This window comes from Achroia grisella, unplaced genomic scaffold (assembly GCF_030625045.1).
Source record: "Achroia grisella isolate CSIRO2021 unplaced genomic scaffold, CSIRO_AGI_Agris_v1 utg308, whole genome shotgun sequence".
Classification (NCBI taxonomy): Eukaryota; Metazoa; Arthropoda; class Insecta; order Lepidoptera; family Pyralidae; genus Achroia; species Achroia grisella.
The window spans coordinates 1,988,667-2,013,777 of record NW_026712791.1 but is presented as its reverse complement, the minus strand read 5'-3'; the positions used below and the strand labels follow the sequence as shown (position 1 = coordinate 2,013,777).

Genomic DNA, 25,111 nt, shown 5'->3' with positions numbered 1-25,111 from the left:
GTCGTCGAACCTCCGGCGATAAGCGGTAGATCCGCCAAATGAACGGGTCATTACTCCTGGAGTGGGTTCCAGTACAATTGGAGGAATTTTTAAGGCGTTTTATATCACAACAGAGACATAATTTTCAATAGATTAATAAGAAATTAAGGAAATAAAGGTGGTTTTTATAACTTTAAAAATAATAATAATTTTGTTAAGTAATTAAAGAAACTATTATATTGTTTTATTGTAAAATAAATATATGTATTAATTTACTTAGTAAACAGGTAGACAAAAAGTAAAAGAATATATAATAAGTGAGAGAAATAGTCAAATATAATGTTTGAATTTTAAGGGCGTATAAACCGATAATAACTTGAAAAATAGACTAGTTGCTACAAATTTGGTAATATTCGCGGAAATTACCCATAATCCAACCCATAATCTAAACTGAAAGAAAATTTTCTCGTAGCTAAATAACTTCAAGTCAGGATATTTAACAGAGAGGTAGAGAAAAATTAGTCATAGGTCTTTTTTTATATTTTATGTAATATAAATATACCATATATTTTTTGTCACTACTTTAAGGAAAATAAGTAAATAATAGACAAGATCAGATATACATCCAGAGAATCATATAAATATAGTGATTGAAATTTGCTTAATAGAGATGGGTAACTTTACATTACTCTAATTTGATTAGTTTGTAGGTGTGTCAGTTGATTATATAGGCATATTTGTTGTTTTATGTAAAGTTAATTGTTATTAGCATTAATGACCTTCGGTTCACTTCTGTCAATGATTGTCTGCGAATGGAGGTATTTGGGGTTGGCCCGCACTAGTTGACTGTATAGAAGGTTGTCGGCGTTTGCGCCATCGTCGACGTAGTGTGCGGTGGGCGACCGTGCATGTTACACGTCCTTAGCATTTCAACCTTCACTTCGTTTCGTGTCCAGCACGACAATCATATCAAATGATCGTTTCCTACGGCAATTCACAGAAGCAATGTACACAATTATAGCCACTTTACCTACTATATTTTTTCTTTAAAACAAAACAAAAGTGATATTTTTTATAGATTTGAGATTGAACTAAGTTAAAATGAATTTATTAGTATATTTTTTGATCGCAACTATTTTTGAAAATGGGTAAGTTAATAGAATAATTTTATATTTTGTTAATTAATGCAAATTGTAATTTCCTATTTACATTTAGACAAGGTACAACAAATATAAGGCTAGTTTTTATAATATTAAACAATTTATTCAACGTATAAAAGTAATGTCTGTTATTTTCATACTAAATTAATCACGTGACTATATGATACGTTTAGAGAATTCTATATAGGAATACTATATTCCTATATACGATTTAGTTGTGTAGTTTCCAAAAGATTTCTAAAATCCCGATTAATGTACTATTTTAAAATATAAAACAATTTATTTCTCAATCTTTCGCGCCAAGCGCACAATCATAGTAAGAAAAATAAATTTAAATGATATTTGGTAATTAAGGGATGGTCGCTCTTTATTACTTAAGTTACGAATACGGAATTTCAATATTATATTACCTACATTTATTAAAGAAATACAGCCACTATTATTTAATACAAATAAAGATTATGTTATATTGTTGTAATATATGAATATTATTCAAAATTTGTCTTATATACATATGGAATTGAGTTAAATAATTCAAATCTAGTCCATAAGACTAAATTTGAATTTCCTTAATACTGTTGTAGGCAGGTACTGATTTGTACTTTTAAAGAAATAAAGTTAAGATAGTAGACGGGATTTCGAAAAAATATTTCTTTGTTCTACAAACAAAATTATTATTTATATTATAAGATAAGGAATGAGTATTTTCATGTCGTACAAAATGAATGACAACTCTTAGAGTTGATACGAAGTTGATATCTACTATTTGGGATTACGTATAATCCATTTGTGTCAGTATTGACAAACTTTGCTTGATTGTCAACTTTTTAAATAAATATTTCATGACTCTTGGCATTTTGTAAACGACGTAGATAGAATCTTCATCTCTAAAAACAAGCGTTTTTACGTCTCTATCTGCCTATTTCTTTTAAACCACAAAAGGGTTTTTGACGGACATTTTACCACCATTTAAAGAATTTCTTCTATAAGACTTGTCGGTATACAGTACCTACTGGTAATTAGTTAAATCCATAATATTAGTACTTTTATGTGCAATAAACGTTATTATTATTATAAACGCTTAAGGATTAAATATAAACTTAAAGTCAACATTAATACGGATAATAATTTGTATCACAATAAAAATTAGATAATCAACTAAAACCATTATGTATATATACTAATGCATAATATATAATTTGTGAATGATTCTCCTTAAAAATTTAAAATCATTGTCATGAGTATTTTTTAATATTCTATCTCTAAGAGCATTTCCAAATTTCAGGTTTCAATATTTAGTAATTCAGGGGGCGTATTATGAACTCTTATTGCCATTCAGTTTAAGGCCGTAAACTGAACTGCCTGGAAACTGACTGGATTTTAAAGAGTTCATAATACGCCCCCAGAACATCAGAACAGGCGATTTTGTATAGATTATAGAAATTAATGTAACTGCAAGTGTTACACTCGATACAGTAATTCACATAGTAATTACTAATAATAAAAAAATAGTACTTCATGTACAATTTCTTTGAATAATCAATTAATCAATGCTATTAAAACGTTAATAATTAATGGTTTGACGTGTTACATGACGTGCGTCATCTTGATTCTCATATATATTGGAAACTGGAAATCCGGTGCGCCTATACTGAGCTATAATTTGGTTTTTTACAGTTACGGTTTACGGTGACGGGAAGCATTTTCCGATTAATTATACATTTATTGTCTTTATGTCCACTATAATCTCATGTCTAAATCATTTTTGGTATTACTTCTTCAATCAGGAAAGACAGCCGAGTGTTTATAACAATATTTCGTGAGGACTGTTAATATCAAATTTTAGTAGCAGTTTACTTAGCAAACAGATCCTGTGGGGTAAAGACAAAATAATAACGTAGATAATGTAATATCGTAGGTCAAATCATATGTAAAAGTCACTAACAAATAGGTTAATCCTAATACCTACCATACCATAATACTTAGTTATAGCACAGATAATATAGTATTGCATAGTTATAGTATTCAAATCTGTCGCCAGCGTCATCACACAGACACACATTACGGCTTCCTGTTATATTCATTAGAAAGAAGATAGCACAATAATCATAAGAATAGATTCATCGCCTTGCTCTCGTCGTACAATAATTATTTGCAATACAAAACTTTGTTCACTTGACAGAATCAGTTACTTTTATTTTCTGTTAAATTTATGAAACACCTATATACATTATATATATATACATTGTATATATATTTACTTTAAAATCGATATTCATACTAATTTTATACACGAGAAAGTGTGTAGGTATGTCTGTTTTTTACCCTTTCATGAATAATCCGACTAATGACGGCTGACCACAGATTAAAGGAATTTTACGTGAAAATAATCTAAATCATGCGAACGGACATATGGTATCTTTTGACTCAAAAAGCGTACTCGCTGGTAAGAGTTAGCTCAAAATATATACTTTAAAGTAAACCCTCGTGGTTAAACTTTGCAGTCAAACTAGTTTGACTACGAGGAATATTTTTGAAGAGGAGAGTAGGGGGGAAACTTGTATTTTTATAAATAGTTATTCGTTTTATTACATTAAAATTACCTATTTGCATGTTAATTGTGTATCACTATGTGTATCTGGAACTGCCAGGCTTTATAGTCGTAACTTTACATATACTTGGTATAGACACAATGATAGTGGTATATTTATACTAACTGTTTAATTCTGTTCTGTGCTTGGCTAAATACCGTGCAGAATCAATAAACTGTTCTCGAAAATTCGATTAGAAAAACTTAACTTAACTTACAGTACGCGGCAGAGCAACTTGTCCGAAATTATGACTAACACCGAAATACTTTCATGAACCAATTACTTAAATTTAGTGATTTATAAGCGATAACTAACCGATACTGATTATCAAATTTACTATTTTCATAAGTGGTTCGGATTAAAACTAAAACTATGTTCGTTTTAGTTTTAATAATAATAATTAATAATAATTTTCCTTTGTACAATAGAGTTGCGGTTAGACACTATACCTATAACATTAGAGGCCTTAATGGAAAGTAAAATAGGTTAAATGTAAACATGAGAATAGGAGACTGCTTTAATAAAGAATAGCTACTTAGATTTTAGTAATATTATAAAGGAGCGAAACAGAGAACATACTTTATTATGCACCGATTTGAGAAATTCTTTTATTATTTGAAAGATACACTATTGAAATTGTATTTTGCCTATATATTATTTTATATATTGCCTAAATATATAATATACAAAGTTATGACCGTGCTAACGATGTCGGGACGGGCCACTAGTTTAAGAAAATTTACATCGTAACTTTTTATGTCGAAGTAATAAGTTTAAATGTAGCAAAACTATAAAGGAAAATATCGATTAAAAAATGCATAATAATGCATGCAATGCATTATTATGCATTTTTCTTAAGTAATTATTTGAAAAAATGTCGTATTAACAATGATCATCATTATGACAACCCATTATGTAATATCTCACCGGGAATTAGTCGATTATCATCGCGTTGCTAGATGGAGTGACTTCCATTTTCATTTAGTATTTTTCCTCCTTTGTACAAATATACACATTAGTGTTTGTTCCCTTAGATATCTTATCGACATCTTAGCTTTAGCTTTATTATATAGCTACTCGTTTGTCACGCAGATATATTGTTATTTTTAAAGTTTTAGAGAATATAACTGACTTTTTGCTTAATTTTTATACTATAAGATATTATTAGTAGTTAGATATAAGTTCTTAGATTTATATTTTTTATGATAAATTAAGTGTAATTATCAGTAATCGTATTAAATAATTGACATACTTTGGCCTACTTCGTTGTCAACCTAGACATAAATGTTTTAATTTATAAGCTTTGGTTACAAATTATTGCCTTTTGTGACCTTGCAATTACTCATTAAAGTTTACCTACTTTATTTTTAATTAGGTAGATTATTATAAAATAAAAAATGAGATAAACGTGCCCGAACTAAAAAAAAAATGTCATGTCAGGTCTGAATTGAGAGACTGATGTACTACGATCATATAAATAGTGTAGAGTCCAGTACATTAATATGTATTTTTTTGCATCTGGTTGCAATAAAATTATATTAAGGTAGCTTGAAAATACTTGAAATTGCACAATAATGTCATCATGCTAATATAATATAAGTACATATTAGTGCATGGAATGAATGATGCTCCGAAAGCATGAACAAATATAAAAGAAGAGTTAAATTTATACAAATGTCAGGGTTACTTTTAATGAGAGAAGGTTTTGCAATTAGTATGAGTCTTTGCTTAGTATGGGAAAATTGTAAAGGACGGGAACTAAAATAGTAAGAAGGTACATCTTCTATATATAAAAGGGCTATTATTTGTTGTAATGAAATAGGCGCCATTTTGTTGCATAGATACTTAAATTTAGTTAACAAAAAAGATTTGGGTTACTAAAAATATACACGTCTGAACAAAAAAAGAAAAAGTTTAGTCTTTATGAGTGAGAGTGAAATTGCTACTAATCGGTTTCTTTCATACTTGCGCTCGGCTCAATGTAAGGTTTTCCTTGCGGAAACGGCTTGTATTGCCAATGACATACATTTCTAAAAAATAGTTGTAAATGTTGTGACATGGTCACTGAGAAGGTGATCGTGTTAAATACAACAGGGCATTAACTGAAACATAATTGCAGTCATTAATTTCTCATTTATTTATTAGTTTAATCTATACTTTATTGATATTGATAATTATTTATACCTACTCAGACATATCAATTTAAATAGTTCTTATAACTTTTTAAAACGTGTAAAAATATCAATGTGTGTATCATGCGAGGAATCGAACCCGAGATCATTGGAAGTAAAGCGGTGTGCTAAACCACTAGACCCCCGAGACCGCCGAGACAAACGGGATTGTAGTCATATGATTGCTTTCGTATAAATTGATTATAGATAGATAGATAGAATTATTAGTTAATACATACGGACTAATGAAAAAAGTGACAATTAAAATCCATTGCTAATATGTATTATGTTGATTTCCCAAATTAGCCAGAGGTATAATTACTAAAGTTTTACATAATATCGTGTTCATTAAAACATTTACATATGTAATATTATGATTATAATATTTTTACTAAAGATTTAGAATACTACTATATATTTTTATATTCAAGATCTTAAAAACCTTCTCCAAGAAACTTGAATTGAAAGAGCTGCGTTATGAAATTTCATTAAATATTATTCATAAAAATATTTTTTATGTACTTAACTGGAATGCGGCCAATATCTGGATGATTAAAATTATATAATCAAAATATCTGTGGAATTTTAATATACAGGATATTTGCGCATATAATAATTATATGCATGTTCGACAAAATCTTTGTTTGGTGTGATTGGACGTTTTTTTACATTTTGAACGTGGTCATCTGTATTTTTGTAAAGTAAACTTAAATGATGACTTAAAGCCACTCAAACAAGCCGGTTTTCAAAAACTGTTTAGTATTTACAATAGACTAAATCTATTACCTGCGTAAGTGAAGTAAGAGGGCTGGGACTCAGTAATGACATTTGTCATTATTATCATTATATTGTATCAGCTCGATCCTTTGGGGATGCAGTTGTGTAGTTTTCATTAATGAAAAATTTATTCACTACGGCTCCTAAGTGTCGTGTCTTAATACTCATGTTTATCCTTCACACACCAGGACACCTCCAGTCAGGCGTTACTTACTCAGAGGACGCTATCATTCCTTTATTCACAAAAACAACTTACCGGTGTATTATACGTATAATTTGCAAGCTTTATACGTTTAGATATTATTACAAGGCGTTTTTATATAAGATGGTCCCTTAGATTGAATAGCGTAATTATATCTAACAAAACTTTTGAAGTAAGTTCTTCTTCTATGTTGCTCTTGATAAGTTATGAATTCATGGTGTTATACTGATAGTCGCTATAAAACCTCCAACTAACATATTCAGTGACCCACGGAGAAGGCTATATTCGGAGTTTCGCGTGATGGATATTAAATCGAGGCTAACCCCAGAAGAACAATACGTTATGTGATCGTCATGTTGAGAATATAGTATAATCATTGTTATCCGTGATGTTGTTCAAGATTTCATGATGGTTCCCACTTTTAATTAGGTGGGCAATCTATTTATTATTCTCATACAAAATTGATTAATAAAAAAATATGTACTGAATTTATTTTTTTAATTCGTTTCTAGTAATACTAATATACCAGCTCTCTCTTTTTAATGAAATAGAACAAAGTACTAATAATTTTATTCATCTATGAATTGATCTATTGCAGTGTACCTGGAAATAATAATGTAATGAGAAAAATAATTGCGTAGCAATACTTTCTCTTTGATATCACTTGCTATGTAATTTAAAAATTACATAGCAAGAAATATCGGTTAGAAATAGATTGCTTTCAGTGTGCCGTAATTTAAAAAAGCAAATCAAATACTGTTTCTTAATTCTATGATTTGAATTACTCATGTTACAGATAAGTTAAGCGTAAATGATATGTTTGTTTAATAGAATTAAGGAACGTTCTTTCGGAATATGTATGTTCCTTTTTTATCGACTACTTTTACTGATATACAGCCCATACTTTAGATTCTCTCGAAATCTCGAATAAGATTATATATAATTAACTTGCGAGAAATTTAAATAAACTCATACACACATCTGAGTATATGTGTAGAAATGTTAAGAGGGATATGTTACATAAATTAATCCAATTTTTGGATATTTTATCATCACCCAATTATTATCTACTATGGTAAACTGTACCCGTTTAGGTCTATAATATTTACGATTACTATTGCTATTAGTTTAATAAAATCATAACGGTTATTTTAATACTCTTGGAGACCTAAAATAAGTAACGAAATCCAAATCAGTTTTCAGACATCTAATTATTGTCAGTCTGGCTATTATTATTTTTACAGTAATAATAATTTGAATGAAGTGATCAATAAACATACAGGGTAATTCTAGGGTCAAGACTTTTCTTGACTGATGTCTTTACATCAGTAGTTACTTTATAATATATGGAATATGATAATATATATGGGTTAACAGTAATAAATGGGTAAACAATTTATAATATATGTTAACAGTGATAACGGTAAATTTATACCAAATTGTCAAATCTCTCCGTTGTGGTATGTAACTCTGGACATCTGTACATTTCGCTCGGTATACTCGTATCTAATGTGACATGGAGCGTGTGGTATGTTATGTTTATATTAGAGATGAAATTAATTCTTCTCAAAGTGAGAAGTTTCCCTCACTTTTGCGAACATCTTCATTTAATGTCTTCTAATAAGTTCTTACCATAGACTAATAATAACATAGATTAATAGTTACACAGACTACAATAAACATTATTCCTTTTACAACATTTTTTTGTTCGAATACGGTGTTTGATTTACCGGAGAATAAGTCAGATATTTTTTTGTGTCAGAATGATTTAAACATATTGCAAGGTAGAAAACGCCACCACGGTCTCTATGCAAAGATGGCAAGAATTCTTATAAGTATTGAAATGTTTCTGAGCAAAACTGTAGGAATCAACTAGTATGAAATAATTGTGCTCAGGTAATTGTATCTCTTTAGTACATAATGAGAGAACGTTCTTTCATGCTTAATTACCGGCACTGCGTGACAAATAATATTGTTAGTGTGAAGTCATCATTCTCTGTCTAAATGGAGCCTTGATATTAGCTTCACATCACATGTTAGGTTACTATACGAAATTTATGAATTATTATACCTATGTATATATACTTCAAGGCATATTTTTCAAGCGACAATTTCCCAATCACCAGTATTCTCAAAATACCTCCTGTTTTTTTTCTTTTACGTTAATGTTATCTTCAATTATGAACGTATTATACGAGTATGATTCTTTTTAATAGATTTTTTATATTTAATAATGAATCAAAACAAAGAACATTGGACACGCTATTAGACGCGAATAACGCAAAAGAACTTTGTAATATTAATACCGTTTTTGATTAACAATAATAATATGTTATAACTATATACGACTAACTTAGGGCCCTTTAGATTTTATAATAATTTTAAATAGTCAATCAATTTAGTTTAGAAATTACTTTGTTTTTTATTGTGTTATTCCCATATTGATTATATGAAAATGGACGATATACTTTGACAAATTGTCAAATTTTATAGTTTTTAGAATAGAAATGAAAATTTTAATATTTTATTATACACATAAAAATAATTGTTATACTCAGACACAAAAGTATGATAATGTTTATTGTTCGTTTTATAACATTTAGTGTTCTTTTTATGGTGAAACCTTGAATCAATGCTCTCATGTTATTATGAACTGCTCGATTTACCTGTAAAACAAGTTCAGACCCGCAAAAAAATAATAAAAACTGATTAGTAGAAACAAAAAACATGCTGCATTTGAATATTTAAATATTAGATATAAAATTTATTAATATTATTTTATGTACTTGTTCAAAGCCTGTATTACCAACAAAAACGTGCCTAGTCAATTGTTTAATTAAAAATGCATAATTGTAGGCTAAACTATTTACCTATATAATAAACACGGCAATCGCGTGTTCTCTGTAGTAGAAAGTGAGTGGAACTATTCATTTCAGTGACTATATATTATAAAAGTCTATCTACTGTATAAAATGATAGATTATTATGCAAAAGTGACAACGTATTCTTAGATTTGTAACGTGTTTACCCCTTCATGTAAAACTCAGATTAAGGACTCTACTATTCAGTAGATATGAGAACATTTTGTGATATTTCATCAGTGTTGTTATAGTTTAAATTAAAAAATGGCGTGATATGATGTTATGGCCAAATTATATATGCAGGTACAATTGATACTATACTAGCAGAGCTGAGAAATGGTAGTAATTTAAGAAATACAACACTATTTTTTAACATTACAAGTATAGCTTTAGCTATATATGTAATTGTGGTATGTGGAAAAAAACATACAATATCTTTCTATGAAAACTTTAATTAAATATTTTATTGTTAAATAGTTCACACTTATCAATTGACGGTCTCAGTTGTTTAGCGGTTTATAAAGCCACTTTACATCTGATGGTCGTATAATTATTCGTCTGGGTGTTTTAGATTTATAGTACCTCAGTGTTTACAGAAACTAAATGTACTTATTTAAAAAAAAATATCTGTTGCCTAGTACCCATAAAGTAGGTTTTGATTAGCTTGTGAAAAAAATGTTGTAATACAAAGTTGTAATACAGTTCAATGTTATATTAACTTGGAATAAGGAACATGGAAGTCTCTGTTACGTTTATACTTTATACAATGTATTTAAGATCGTGACACAGGTATATTGGTATTGATATCCTTATGCAAGATAGTCAACCAGACCAGTGTTACTATATGGCATTTTGCAATTGGTGAACCGTGTTCACCTATATTATTAGAATGTTAAAATGCATATAAATATATGTTCGCGACTTTACTCCTGGATGGGATAGTCAAAAATACGTTTTATATTAGCAACTTATGAAAAGTATAGAAAAAAAATATTCCATGTAACAATATTTTATTTGTTATATATTTTTTTAAGAGAGGTTAGCTTGCACAAGATAAAATGTCCAAATAGTAGTTTGCAATATATGCTGTGCTAAAAATGGTACCACAGATTCACGCAAAAACATTTTCTTCAAGGGACGTAACGGCTTGGAATACGTTCTTTAGCCTCATAGAAGTTCTAATTTGTAGCTATTTGAATTATAAAAACAGATAAATTATATCTTTGAGTTTTTGTACTCTTATATTAATGGTGTAGTTTTGCATATCTGATTATTACCTACATTTTTTTAAATACATTCTTATTGTTGTATTCTATGAATTAGTTGCTACCTAGGTATTTACAATTCTTAACTAGCTTGTGTCATATAATTTGTTAATGCAATAAAATATCATGGTTGTAAAGTAATAATACCTAAGTAATTAGCATATTATCTTTTTATTAAACCAAGCTTACATGAGATTCAGTTAGTTGTTGGTTTCGAGAAGGTTATTTATAATATAAATGTATATTAACGACTGTTATCTACGGTGGGTTAGTCAGAGACATTGTCAACTGTTATCGTGGTCAAAGCCACATTTCATTATTACATTACATATTTCGCTGGGTTCATTTGAATGTAACGTGGTAGAAGTTATCTTATCCCTGTTGTTGTTAATGAAATAACTTTTAACTTTTCATTAATAAACAAAATTTTTATATATTATTTAATTATTATTATTATTATTATTTATAATCGTGGAGAAGTAGTAGTTTATAGGCAATTTGACCTATCAAGGAGTAATAATAATTTACATCCGAAATTACATGAAATATTAATTCATTATTTTCGTTATTCGATTATTTCTTCAAATGAAGTCCAGCATTAATAATAAAGCAAGCATTAATTTTTATTAACGTATTTTGAATTGAACAGTTTTATTTTAGGGATACGATTTTTATTTTCAGGAAAGCGGAGAAAGTGGATTTGTCTGGAGGCCCTAATTCCGGTTACACATTTCCAAAGGACTTTTTGTTTGGTGTATCGACGGCTTCTGTGCAAATTGAGGGAGCCTGGAATGAAGATGGTATTTAATATTAATTCATTCATTATCAATTTTGCGTAAGATTCAGAACATTGCAAAACATAAAATTATTTTAACTCAAAATATTCTCAAAGTAAGACTTCTCATTATTTTTTTTTCAATTGTACTTATTTCTTCCACTAAATAACTTGTTTAACTCTTTTGTTGTACAGTGCAGCTATGGGGTAAAAATGTTAGTCCCTAGAATTTAGTATGAGTATAATAGGCGATAATAAAATATTTTGAGATATCCATTAATAGATAATAAGAATATTTCAAGACAATTTACATAGCGCCATTTAGTTCCAAGCTAAGTTGTGCTTGTATAATGGGTACTAGATAACTGATATAAATATATAGATACATTATTTTAAATGCTTACATAATATAAGTATGCATTTAAAGAAAGAAATTTTTAAGAAACACCTACAAAGCGACAAATAATTGTACCGATGAATACAAATGTTCGTACCGTAAGAGGAATCGAACTCGCAACCATCGGAGGTAAGGTTTGTGCTTAACCGCTAGATGTCTATAGGCCAATGATTTTGTGTTATTAAGTTGTCGAGTATTCCATATTGTAAGCCAATTTCGAACTAGACAGTTTCGAAATTGGCTTACAATCATAATAAGTACCTAATTAATAATAATTAGCTAACTAATTAATACAAAATATATAAATATTTACAGGAAAATCAGAAAGCATATGGGACCATTTAGTACACAATAATAAGAGTTTTGTAAAAGACGGTTCGAATGCTGACGTCGCTGCAGACTCATACCACCTGTACAAACGAGATGTTGAAATGGTACACGAACTCGGAGTAGATATATACCGATTCTCAATATCTTGGCCGAGAGTTTTGCCCTCCGGGTTTGCAAACAGCGTCAACCCATTGGGTATAAAATATTATGATAATCTTATTAATGAACTCTTGAAGTACAACATTACCCCGATGGTGACGATATATCATTGGGACCTCCCTCAGAAGTTGCAAGACATCGGTGGTTGGACTAATGCGCACATAATCGACTACTATACAGATTATGCAAATGTACTTTTCAAACATTTCGCTCATAAAGTTAAATACTGGGTCACTTTTAATGAGCCCATGCAGACCTGTTTGGAAGGTTATGGTGGAACATACAGAGCACCAGCACTAAACAGACATGGTATTGCGGAGTATCTTTGCACTCATAACCTTTTGAAAGCCCACGCGAGTGCCTACCATTTGTTTAAAACGAATTTCAGCGAAACTGGAGGTAATTTCGAAATTTCTTGGTAACTTTTAATTATACCTCATTCTGGTTTAATCTTTATTCGGTTATTTACATATACTTTTGTTCTCATTTCAGGTAAAATAGGCTTATCTTTGGATTCGAATTGGGCAGAACCTAAAACAAATTCAGAAAGTGATAAAAAAGCGTCGGAATTATATTTGAAAACTCACGTTAGTGTTAATATTATTATTAGGTTTTATTGTTATATTTTTTAACGACTTTAAGCACGATGGATAGTAAGCTATTGCTATATATTGTTTCCACCAGCATAAATTATATGTCGGGTTAGGGCATCAGAAATGTCATATCCTAGGTATTAATAAATTATAAAATGATTAAGTTACAGACGTAGATTTATCCATATTCCTCAGACAAACTACTAACTAAAACACATTTTATTTGGATTTCTAAGTCATACTTATACAATTTATGCAGCAAGACGTAACGTCGCCTTTATTAAATACAGAGGAAGGTACACCTTTCAGCCGCGCCTTAATGTACAATCTATATGTCTACGTTTGTGCCAAGTTTCAAAAGGTTTCTATAGTTTCATATCATATCGTTACTTTTTATCCCCAGGAAAAAACAGATCAGATGATACTGGATTGTGTTGTGATTTATGTGTGTGACGTAGAAGTAATATCATATACAATGCTTTCTATAATATGTAGAAAATTATCTAAATACATGAAATATATGTACCTACATATTTATTTTTGCAGATGGGTTGGTACGCGCATCCCGTATACTCTGCAACTGGCAATTATCCACCAGAACTAATTCAGTTGGTCAATGAGAAAAGTAAAGAGCAAAATTATAGTTCATCTCGATTACCAGTCTTCAGTGAAGAGGAAGTAGCTTATATAAGAGGGACCGCTGATTTCTTTGGTCTAAATCATTATACAACTTATTTATTATCTATGGCTGATAAAGAAGTCGGCGCAATACCATCACATGAAAATGACGTCGGTATTGTCAGAGTACAAGATCCAGACTGGCCTTCCTTGTCTTCATCAGCATGGCTCAAGGTAAATTATTTATTTACATGTGCACAATTATTAAATCAACATTATAGGAACATTTAGATATCTAATAAATATTTTTCGAACCTTTATCAAGTTTGAAAATACAGCAGAACAAATTATATGATATTACTGGATCTTTAATATTTGTAACTTCTTATTTATTGAAATCTTCAATACAGTGTTACATGTTTAAGATACATAAGTCTGTGCATAGACAATTTGAAATAAGTGTCTTTATAAATTATGTACTATAATATGACTAATAAAACTAGAACAACCATTTAGAGACACGATTGCTAGATACGTTTTATGTACTGGTTTTCCCTTTACCAAGGAAAAAAAAAGATTTAATAATCCCTGTTTGATGTGTTTAGATACAACAGAATATTTTTGATACTGGAGAAGATATGTATACAGTCATTATGCAAATGCTGTGAAGCTATTATTTTAATTCTTTATACGAGATAAAGAATTAAAATAATAGCTTTACAGCAATTGCAATACATTTAATATTGCATTTTCCTCACTTTTACACTTTGCGCCGGTTTTTCCTAATGCACATATGCACTGGATATTTAATGTAGTAACTTTTTTGAAAAGTAATTATTCTACTAGCCGATGTATAGCAGTGGAATAGGTAGTATATATAGGTAGACAGCAATGGCAGAATGAAATAAGAAAAATAAAATCTAGGAGAATTTACACAGCGCCATCTAGTCCCAAGCTATGATTGTATTAATAAATGAATACAAAATATCCAAAATATTTTGTATGCATTTATTTATACAATCATATTCATTAATACATATCTTTGTATCGTGCGAGGAATCGAACCCGCGACCATTAGAGTAAGGCGATGATGACCGTTACCATGTTGTTAGGAATCTGGCAATAACACTACAATACATTTACAGAATGTTTAAAAAAAAGATATATCACAATAGAAATTATGTTAAACACATTGTAACAAATAGAATTTCTCTGACCATATTTTATGCATGAAACTTTTTCAGGTAGTGCCATTTGGTTTCCGTCGACTGCTCCACTACATTACGGAGACATACAAAAATTATCCTATTATTGTGACGGAAAATGGCTACGCTGACTTCAGTGGATTGGAGGATAAATCTCGTGTATCATATTATAAGCATTACCTGAATGCTCTTCTTCATGCTATCCATGAAGATGAAAGTAATGTCGTTGGATACTTCGCATGGAGTTTGATGGATAACTTTGAATGGGATGATGGTTACGTGTAAGTATTTAATATATTCTTGAAAAATTTAATTTTTGCCGATTTTGAAATTAGCTTTTAACAAAGTGCTTGACACTAATCACTGTATTTTATTGTATTATGAATTCTATTCTCTGCATATAGTCTCTCATCTGGGCCACTAATAAGTTTTTTTTTTTTTTAATTCATTAACTGTTTTTTAATCGTTTCTATATTATGCCTTTAGTTGACAATTATGAAACATAGTTCTCTTGTTTAAAATAAATATAATAAAAATAATTTGAAATCATATTTCATCTTAAATTCCTATATCCATTTAATGTGCGATTCCTTGTTAGGCTATATTTGATTTTAATAGTGATCTTCGAGAATGTGTAGTGTGTCTTAGCGTGCAATAATTAAATATACCTAATAGCAAATGCACATTTAAGTAACTTCATGAACTTAACACGGTCAGCTCGATGTTAACTACAAGTACGATATGATAGCTAAGGATAAGATAGCAATTTATCACGAGATACAATGTTGGCTTTTGTACTATTTAGGCTATTGATACAGATGGTTATCAATAGTTATTTTATTTATTTTGAGAACACATCTTCACTGATTAATTGAATAAATAGAATTTAAACTAGAGCATAAAATTGTACTTTCAGTTTCGTTGCGGTTAAAACGAAACTGTTTTGTATTATAATATCATTTAACATTTTTAACAGTTTTTGTATTATTTACCAACTAACTACATTCTTTTGTATTGGTAAAATAATTACTGTACCTCGCTATGTATTGAAGATGTTGTAATCTTTGTTGTAAACCTGATATATGTACTGTTTACATACTAGCAATAATATATTAAAAATAACCCTGGAAATTCACACAACGCCGTTTAGTCCCAAGCTAAGCAGAGCTTGTTACTAAAAAAATAAATAAAATACTTAAACACATTTTTGTTTGTATATTGATATCTATACTTACCTGAAACATTCAGACTAATATAAACATTAAATCATGAATACAATTGTGCGAGGAATCAAACCTGCGACTATACCGAACCACTAGACCATGCGTGAAATCCAAGTTCAAAGTTTAGGAGCTAAATCAATATGAATGCATGAAAAGATTAAAATATCTCCTATCTGTATAGCCTATCTCTATGTATATATATATCTCTATATTTATACATTTTATATATTAATTTGTGATGTTTCTAATTTACAATCCTTGATAAGTGGATGTAATAAATAAATTTATGAAAAGATTACCTAAACCTTAGCCTGTCGTTCTTTGGTAGCACCTACATATAAGAATTAATTTAATATCTTAAAGTTGTTTGAAGTAAATAGAATGTAGAATCTTCTGAAATGCCACACAGATATAATTTTCTAAAAGTTCAAGGCCTAAACAATACCTTTTTAACTTTATATTTAAGAAATAATAATGGATTGCAAAAAACGCCAATTATTTTTATGCTGAGTGGTTTTAGTCCATTTAGTTATTCCATATGAACAAAGTAGATATATTGAATTGTTGAAAAATCATTTCCTAATTAGGTATTTCTTCTTTTTCATTTTAAGAATAAATGATAATTTATTTTCCGACATGCATGTATATTATGGTGAAACATTTTTGAACAATCTTCGTTCGCAACGTCATGTTGACCTCCACGCGGTTTCCCCTGAAAACCATCGTGGTAAATTGTTATTTATCAAGATGGGCTGATCTGACTTCATGTGCATTTTATCATCCTCCACTGGTGGCCCGCCAGCGTAAGCCGTTAGCGAGGGCGGGTGAACCATTCTATTATCGTCGATTAAAAAAAATATATATATTAAACTATTATTAAAAATCAAAACTCCATTTTTAACATTTTATATCCAGTGTTGAAAATAGCGTTCCTCATAGACTATCAGAATGAATGAAGTAACCTTGTATTAATCAATTGCTCTACATGTTTTGTTAGGATTTCTACTTTTTTTTATATATTTAAAACATCTTTATTACATTAAAAAAATATTATCATCTGTATATAAGTAGAAGAAAAATATATTTAGAAGAAAAAAACAAACAAAAATAAAGAATCAGTCAAAACGGTTTAATTCACTCGTGATGTGTTTTGTAAATGCAATTACAGGTCCCGCTTCGGTCTGTACCTGGTTGATTTTGATAGTCCTAACAAGACAAGAACACCAAAGCAGTCGGCAAAGCTGTATTCGAGCGTGGTGGCATCCAGGAGTTTGCCATCCAACTTTGACTCTCAAGACTTCACCGCATTTTCATCGGCATCTGTCCTAGCTCCCACTCTTCTTCCCTCCCTACTTATGTACAGATTGTTAAATTAATCTTCTTGTACACAAAATTTCTGTATATAAAACTGTATGTCTATCATTATAGTTTAAGTAACAATATTCTTAAGTTTTATTTTCAACTTGATCCCTTAAACTTAACTTAGAAATAACAATGAGAAAATCGAGCCCGCGTGGGTGACTGCCGATCGTTCAATATTCATTGGTAGCTACTTGAATGGCGCTGCCCCTTTCTACTTCTCTTCGTAATTGTTCTTGAATACCGGAGAACGACTTGCCTTTCGTCTCAGCTAGTACTACGAGCGTGAACACCAGACCAAGGAAAGAGAAGGCCGCAAATCCCCAGAATACTGTGTAAATTTCATAAGCGTCCTTTACCACCTGAAATCGTTAAAGAAACCCTTGATTAAAACAGTTTACAAATTATTTTTTAATTATATTAATTATTTATTTTAGTGACTAAGTATGACTACTTGATGGCCCATTCAACATAGATATTAAGCTAAATTAAATAATAGGAAGATTATCTTTCATACAAACATTAAATTATAATTGATTTTTTTTGGAACAAAATAGCAAATTATATTAATGTTGATTAAACTTATATTTAGGAAATAAGAATCTAAATGTATGACTATATTTTTATTTAGATATAAAATTGAAATTCAGCCAAATTGATATGTACCTCTTGTAAAATCGATTTTACAGTATCGTGGTCGATTGTTATCTATCGTATTGGTACTGATCAGATCAGTGAAAGCGAATGGCGGCGTGAAATTCAATAGTACACTATCTGCATTTCGAGGAAAATTCACTTTTTCAGCCATTTAACAGATTGCTTTTTAAGATATATTTCGGTTGATAGGTGAGACAAAGCCATTCCATTCTCTGTAATTGATCTCATCCCGTAATTTCATTAAATTACAGGATACGGAGATATGACATTTTAGTTCTCTAAAATAGCAACGAATGAGAGGTGGAACGCGTCGACCTGTGTTCATATATATACGCGACGATTACCACTTAGCATCAGATGGGCTGTCAGCATTCTAATTACATACATAAAAGAACAAAGTATCTAATATATATAATAATAAAATAATAAACCAACCTGAAATAGTTTTTGAACTGTAAACATAGCGATACCGGTGTATATGTGGGCAACACATGAGGCGTAGAGTTTTACATTCGTTGGGAACATTTCTCCAATTATCACATAAGGTACTGTTGATAGACCGATGGCATAGCAAACTATATAGATGAGCAGAGCACATAATGGAAGCCAGTTTAGGAAATCTACAGATCCTTTGTTTGTAATATCGAAGAAGAAGTATGTGCCTATAGTACCATTCATTAGACCAACTCCAAGCGCTGACAAAAGAAGTAGGGGTTTTCGTCCAACACGGTCCACAAGAATTACTGAAAGAATACAAGTAGCAACTTGGACACATCCTAAAATAATAGATTCCTGGTATGGTTTAATGCTAGTGCCAATATGTGGAACAGTTTTATTTAGTCCTGAAGCATTAGTGGGAGCATTGGCACCTTGTGTAGTACAATTAAAAATAACTTCAGCATATGCAACCACTGCGGCGCTCCCACACAACTGTTGAATTGTAAATATTCCTAAACATATCCATAAGGCTTTTCTGTTTGTAGCTTCAGTGATCAAATCACTCCAAGTTCCTCGATTTTTCATATCTTCTTGAACATTAATTTCTATATTTTTAAGTTCCGTTCTTATATCTCCAGAACGTAGACTTCTAAGGGATCGTTCTGCCCTTTCGCTGCGTTCAAATTTCAGGTAATAGTAGGGCGATTCCGGAAGGAAGATAAATGACAAGACAAAAGTAATCGGCAGGGTCAAGTTAATGGCGGCTAAGGTTCGCATCGATACGAATGGTCCGATGCAATACTGGGCAAGAATACCAATCTGAAATTGAAAAATACAATATATATTAGTTTCGTCATTTAGTATTTACTACTGTTGTGTGTATTTTTATAATATTGCAGAATAAATCGAAAACTGTGTTCCTAAATACTTATTAATATAATATTTTTGACAGTTTTATTAAACAAATAATAACACTGGACAATTCACACAGCGCCATCTAGTCCCAAGCTGTAGTTTTGTTATGGGTACTACACAACGAATATAAATACTTAAATAGTTTTTTTGTTTATAAGTACGTAATATACAAAAAGTGATCAGACCAATACAAACAATCATACTCATGAAAATAAGTCGTGCAAGAAGTTGAAACCGCGACCATCGTAAGTAAGACGGTGCATATTTTTTTTAAACAAAGTATCAAAATAATCAAATTATCATTATTAACTTGAAATGACGACAGTAAAATACGATAACAATAAGCTTGAAATATCGCGCAAAAGACTGGTGTATCTGTAATCTTCTGGTACTTGACAAAGTTGACGAGTTAATACAGAACAATTTTATTACTTTCGTGTAACTTTAATACCGGCAATTCAGCTTTATCAAGATATGTCGACGCCATAATATACAATTATATTAATCTTGAATATTTGTACTCATGACAACATCAGTACATATACAATATTGGCTATTGAGAGGACAACCTTCACATCGAATTTGCGCACTGTATAATATATAATAGCACAATTGTTCCTTAGCACTTTGTGTTTTTTTAATTCATTAGTTTATTAAAAGAAATTTATGATATATGCGAAGAGTTAATAAAAATATTGTAATAAGTTTTTGGTATTCAATACTGGAAATATATTCGAAAATAAAAGATGTTAATTTATTGGTACCATGAAAATTTAAGGTAGAGTTTTCTGTATGGGGAAGCAATAAATAAAGGTTCTGGTTTTTCTTACTATACTGAACTACAAATATAGCAAGAGGAAATTTATAACATTGTAATGACATACCTATATCATGTATACGTAGGATATATGTATACATAGGAAATATACAATATTTATTATTGTATATTTTCTATGATCTAAGTTCTGATCAAATCAAAACAACGTGCGTTATTAATCCTTTAAACAGCTTAATTAATTTGAACGTTTGATATATATAGATTATAGTCTGATTTTTAATCTCGGAAACTAAATTGTCAGGTGTAAATGTCAATTTTTCAAACAGTATTATCAGCTTTAGCGGAGCAATGTATCTGTTATACGGTTTTGTTAAATCGTATTTTTTTAATTTAAACGATTAGGTACTTTTATAGCTTTTTTAAGTATTTTCCACAACATATTTTCAAATATTACGTACGTACACTAATGTTTCCATTACTATCTTCGTATTAACCAACACCAACATACATTTTTGTAGATTCCATACATATGTATAGTAGATGTTAAGCTACAAATCTATTTTTTCTTTTAAATTGGTGTAGGTTTTATGAAATATGGCACCATACTAATGTCACTTGTTTTATAAAAAGACTAGGCAGTTAAGGCAGTCCCTGTTTTAGTGTAATATGTCAATAACAAATCTATTTTTCTTCAACAACCCTATATTATTAGTACCTATAATTTATTAATTTTGTGTTAATACGTATTAAATGAACACCCACGTGTTATTTGAGTGTAACCGATTTAAAACGGTAACTAATAGATATTAATTCCGATTAAGCCCTAATACTATTTAAGAATCGCTAAAACTGGCAATATATGTGATCTCAAATTTGCCTCTGAGATAAAAAACAGACTATAGTTATGTTTTGTCTTAATTCACGTCGATAAATGCATAGGAAGAATACAAGGATTGTCATTAAAATGACGTACGTTCATTAAAATGATATACGTTATAAACCCACATATATATATATATACCCATATATACGCCCACCCATTAATAACCATTAATAATAATAAAAAAATAACGAATATAATGATACAAAAATTGCATAAATTATACGTTATTTATATTCTAATAATTAAACGTAAGATTTTGGAAATATATCCAAGGAAATAAACAATTCTTGCATTAGCATGACGTTCGCGGCAATTGCAGATTGAACTTCGCAGAAAATCCATAGTACTATATTTATGTAAATGTGTGGGTTAATTATGAGCAATATGTAATTAAGGCAGTGAGTCATGTTAATCACGTTTCATATTGCGTATTTGTAGCTAAGCAAATATCTGATGGGTGGGGTGAGAGACACAGTCTGCAAATATATTGTAGGTACTTCTGAAGTACTGATATAAATATATATACTCCTACTAAGTATCCCGTAAAAGCATTACTACTTAAGTATTGATAAAGGTAATCGTAATCAATATATAAGTAGTCATAGATGTTATATATTTATATTTATAATATAACTATTGTATCGCTACTGTATCATGATTAATTAAAAAAAATGAATTTTAATAGTACTTGTTGAGATAGATAACTGCAAATAACAATTTTTTTTGAGAATTAGATATCTGAAACATCACACACAATGCTTATCAACTAAACAACAGTAGGTATTCAGGTCATGACAAAGCATATAATGAGATTGGCGCTCACAATTGTCGATTTCATTGAATACGACTCGCCTGTGGTTTTCAATTTGTTTCATATATACAAAATGTATTTATTTTTTATAATTCAAGGCCAAGCTGAACTGTCAGTTTTTTTTTTAAATTGCGTCGCGACTGTATAAAAAGTTTGTATTATACAATAGATTAACAAACAGAGTGGTCCATAATGAATCAGAACATTTCAGTATGATTCGTTGTTTTTGCAATGGCTTTGCCCACATGAATACGAAGATATTTTTTTTTAGATTCTTTTAAATTACGATATTGACTAATTTTATTTTTTAGTTTTATGTGTTATCTGTGGTTTTATTCAAATTTGTCTAGCCGCGTAAGTATGAACGTTACACAGTGATAAACATACTTTAAATGCATCTTTTGAAACATTCATGTTGTATTAATAGGAGTGGGTACCTACTTTATTTAGATAAAGCAATTGTAATCTTCATCATCATTACATAGTCTAAAATAAAGTCGCTGTCGCTGTCTGTCCGTCCTTATATATGCTTAAATCTTGAAAACTATGCAAAGGATTTTGAAGCGGTTTTTTTAATAGATAGAGTGATTCTAGAGAAAGATATATATAGAGTAGCTAGTGAAGGAATAATTGCATATAAACGGAATTACTTGATACGGCATTTCAGTAAGATATGCGCCTTATCAAAAGTGTAATGAGTATAGTTAAATAAATATAATAAACATTTCTATACAGGTTAAGGTAACAAGATTATTATTTGATTAATATTTCAACTTATAGCGGTAAATATATTTTAAAGGCATTAATTAACATTTGGGTATCATAAAACATCTAATGAAGTAACTTTATATTTTTACTTCAATATTAATTAGTTCACTGTACAACATGGCGAGATTTAATGAATAACTACGAATACTACGTACATTAGTATGAGATACTTACTTTATTCATTAGTGTAATGAGAGTAGAGAGAGCCCCTCGAACTTCATTTGTAGCAATTTCTCCTGTATACATAGGTGCAACTGTATATACAATCCCGTATCCGAGTCCAGAGAACATTCTAGCTATATATAGGACTCCTACAGATTTGGCGAAGATGATCAACAGCCAACCAATGATGAATGGCACCGCTCCGATGAGTAACGTAGTTTTTCTTCCAAATCTGTCAGCTAGGTAGGCCGAGGGAATTGGTGTGATGGCGGAGGACAGGATCATTATAGATACTATCCATGATCCCTCACTAGGTGTTGTTGGTATGCTACTGTCAGGTGACTGCAGATAAGGTAGCGTTGGTGATGGCCAGCCATAGCAGGTACCCGCCGTCGCTGTGATAAGCGTTGCTGAAAATAAACAGAATTACAAAATTATTAACGCAGAAAAAAATTAAATGAAGTGCATTTATTGGACTCATCTTTTAGACTAGACTATAAAGCAAATTAATATCATTATTTTGAGAATGAATAAATACCTTGATATAAACGACTAATCCTGAAATATTTGATTATTAATTAGATTCGTAGATTTATATGCATCCAACCTTCACGCGGGTATAGTGGACAGTAATGATTTTTCATACCGCTAGCTAGCAAACAATCATACGGTCCATTTAGTGGCAAACATAATTAATGAATATAAATATTTCTATGTAAAAATATCACATTCGTTTTTGGCTATTCTAACGTATCCTATTTTATTGAATTCACTCTTCAGTTGATACAATAGTAATGTATCCAATCCCATCTATGTGCCAAGTGCATCGCCCTTTATCATCACAGGTGTTTGACTAAGACACATATTATCATAATAAAGTATCGGAAAGTTAGTGAACATGAAAATGTTTACTCATACAGATAAATAAAATAATTTGTTAATTTTCCATTAGTTTATGTTTGTGGAAATATCCATTATGGTTTATCTTACTTTATCTAATTCATAATCATTTATTTTTTGTTCATAATAATACTATAATATATATTTTTTAAATAGAATATATTTTAAGGGATTTATATAAAATTTAAAGAATTGATACAGACAATATCAATTACTACGTCGAGAATTTATTTCAGTTGTTGGACTGTCTTGAGATATTTTTAAAAATATAAATTTTCTTAATAGGGTCGTCCTACTTCAATCTTTCACCAATAATAATGTCATGACAGGCTTATAAATATAATACTGTTGTACAAGTATCTCGTTTGTATAACCCACAATTGTGATAAAATTTATTTTAATTTCATAAATAAATAAAAGAGAGCTCTATAAAAAGAACTAATATTAATCTGTTCATAAACGTCAAAACGCGATTTATACTCGTAGCGTAGATCGTTTGGATCCTTGCTACTTGAAATGTTAGTAGAAGTTGGTCAGTTAGCTCTACGTGAAGAAAGTTTGCATTAGATTTTTAGACATTAGATAGACCCCGATTGTATTTACCGATTGTGTCTTAGAAGTAGACAGGTTTAATTAATGAAGATAGTCTACTGTTTTTAGGATAGGCTTCTTTTGTCTTTTTTATTCCACGCTTGTCGGCTAACTTTAGGTTTTATGAATGCAAGAATTCCTGAGTGGCCCCAATTCAGTAATAAATACATTACTGTCACTAATTTAATATCAAAGCTATATTTCGGTTTTAATGGCACTGAAATTGCCATAACATCGTACTTCGTGAGAATGGCTACGCATGAGAGGAACCACGGGTGTCACAGTATACAGTGTAATATCCGTTGACAGCATAGAGACATAATAGGCGTTGACATCTAGGTAACGGTTACTTGTTTGGGTGTTTAGTTTACCATAAACGCATAAAACGAATTTAATAAAATATAGTCAATTAATAATGAAGCTTCGTGAAACTCAATGTTTTTCAAAATTCAATATAACGAATACAAACTTTTAGTATAAATAGGTATATCTATATATGCAAAATTACCGAGAAAAATCGTTACGATCGCATTCATATATTGT

At 30.1% G+C, this 25,111-nt stretch overlaps 2 protein-coding genes across 2 annotated transcripts in view; one reads left to right on the top strand and one right to left on the bottom strand.

Annotated features, from left to right (window-relative positions):
• The first annotated feature begins 872 nt into the window (after nt 1-872).
• LOC131843475 (myrosinase 1-like) lies at nt 873-17,683 on the top strand. Its single transcript, XM_059192139.1, has 7 exons — nt 873-1,127; nt 11,688-11,806; nt 12,494-13,066; nt 13,160-13,254; nt 13,807-14,112; nt 15,123-15,364; nt 17,475-17,683. Exons 1-7 carry the CDS (start codon nt 1,081-1,083, stop codon nt 17,680-17,682), a joined length of 1,590 nt encoding a protein of 529 aa, XP_059048122.1. The 5' UTR covers nt 873-1,080; the 3' UTR covers nt 17,683.
• A 2-nt stretch (nt 17,684-17,685) lies between these two features.
• Nucleotides 17,686-25,111, bottom strand: part of LOC131843476 (facilitated trehalose transporter Tret1-like) — a 30,320-nt gene continuing 22,894 nt past the window's right edge. The window contains exons 2-4 of the mRNA XM_059192141.1: nt 23,090-23,487; nt 18,758-19,579; nt 17,686-18,027 (exon numbers count right to left, since the gene is read on the bottom strand). Of these exons, the coding sequence (XP_059048124.1) occupies nt 17,839-18,027; nt 18,758-19,579; nt 23,090-23,487 (1,409 nt within the window). The 3' untranslated portion in view covers nt 17,686-17,838. The remainder of the gene's footprint in view (nt 18,028-18,757; nt 19,580-23,089; nt 23,488-25,111) is intronic.

Excerpts from the sequence above, each read along its gene's own strand:
- LOC131843475 (XM_059192139.1), top strand. The coding sequence starts at position 1,081 with ATGAATTTATTAGTATATTTTTTGATCGCAACTATTTTTGAAAATGG. Across the intron at positions 11,807-12,493 it reads GGGAGCCTGGAATGAAGATG|GAAAATCAGAAAGCATATGG; the intron begins GTATTTAATATT and ends AAATATTTACAG. Across the intron at positions 13,255-13,806 it reads AATTATATTTGAAAACTCAC|ATGGGTTGGTACGCGCATCC; the intron begins GTTAGTGTTAAT and ends TTATTTTTGCAG.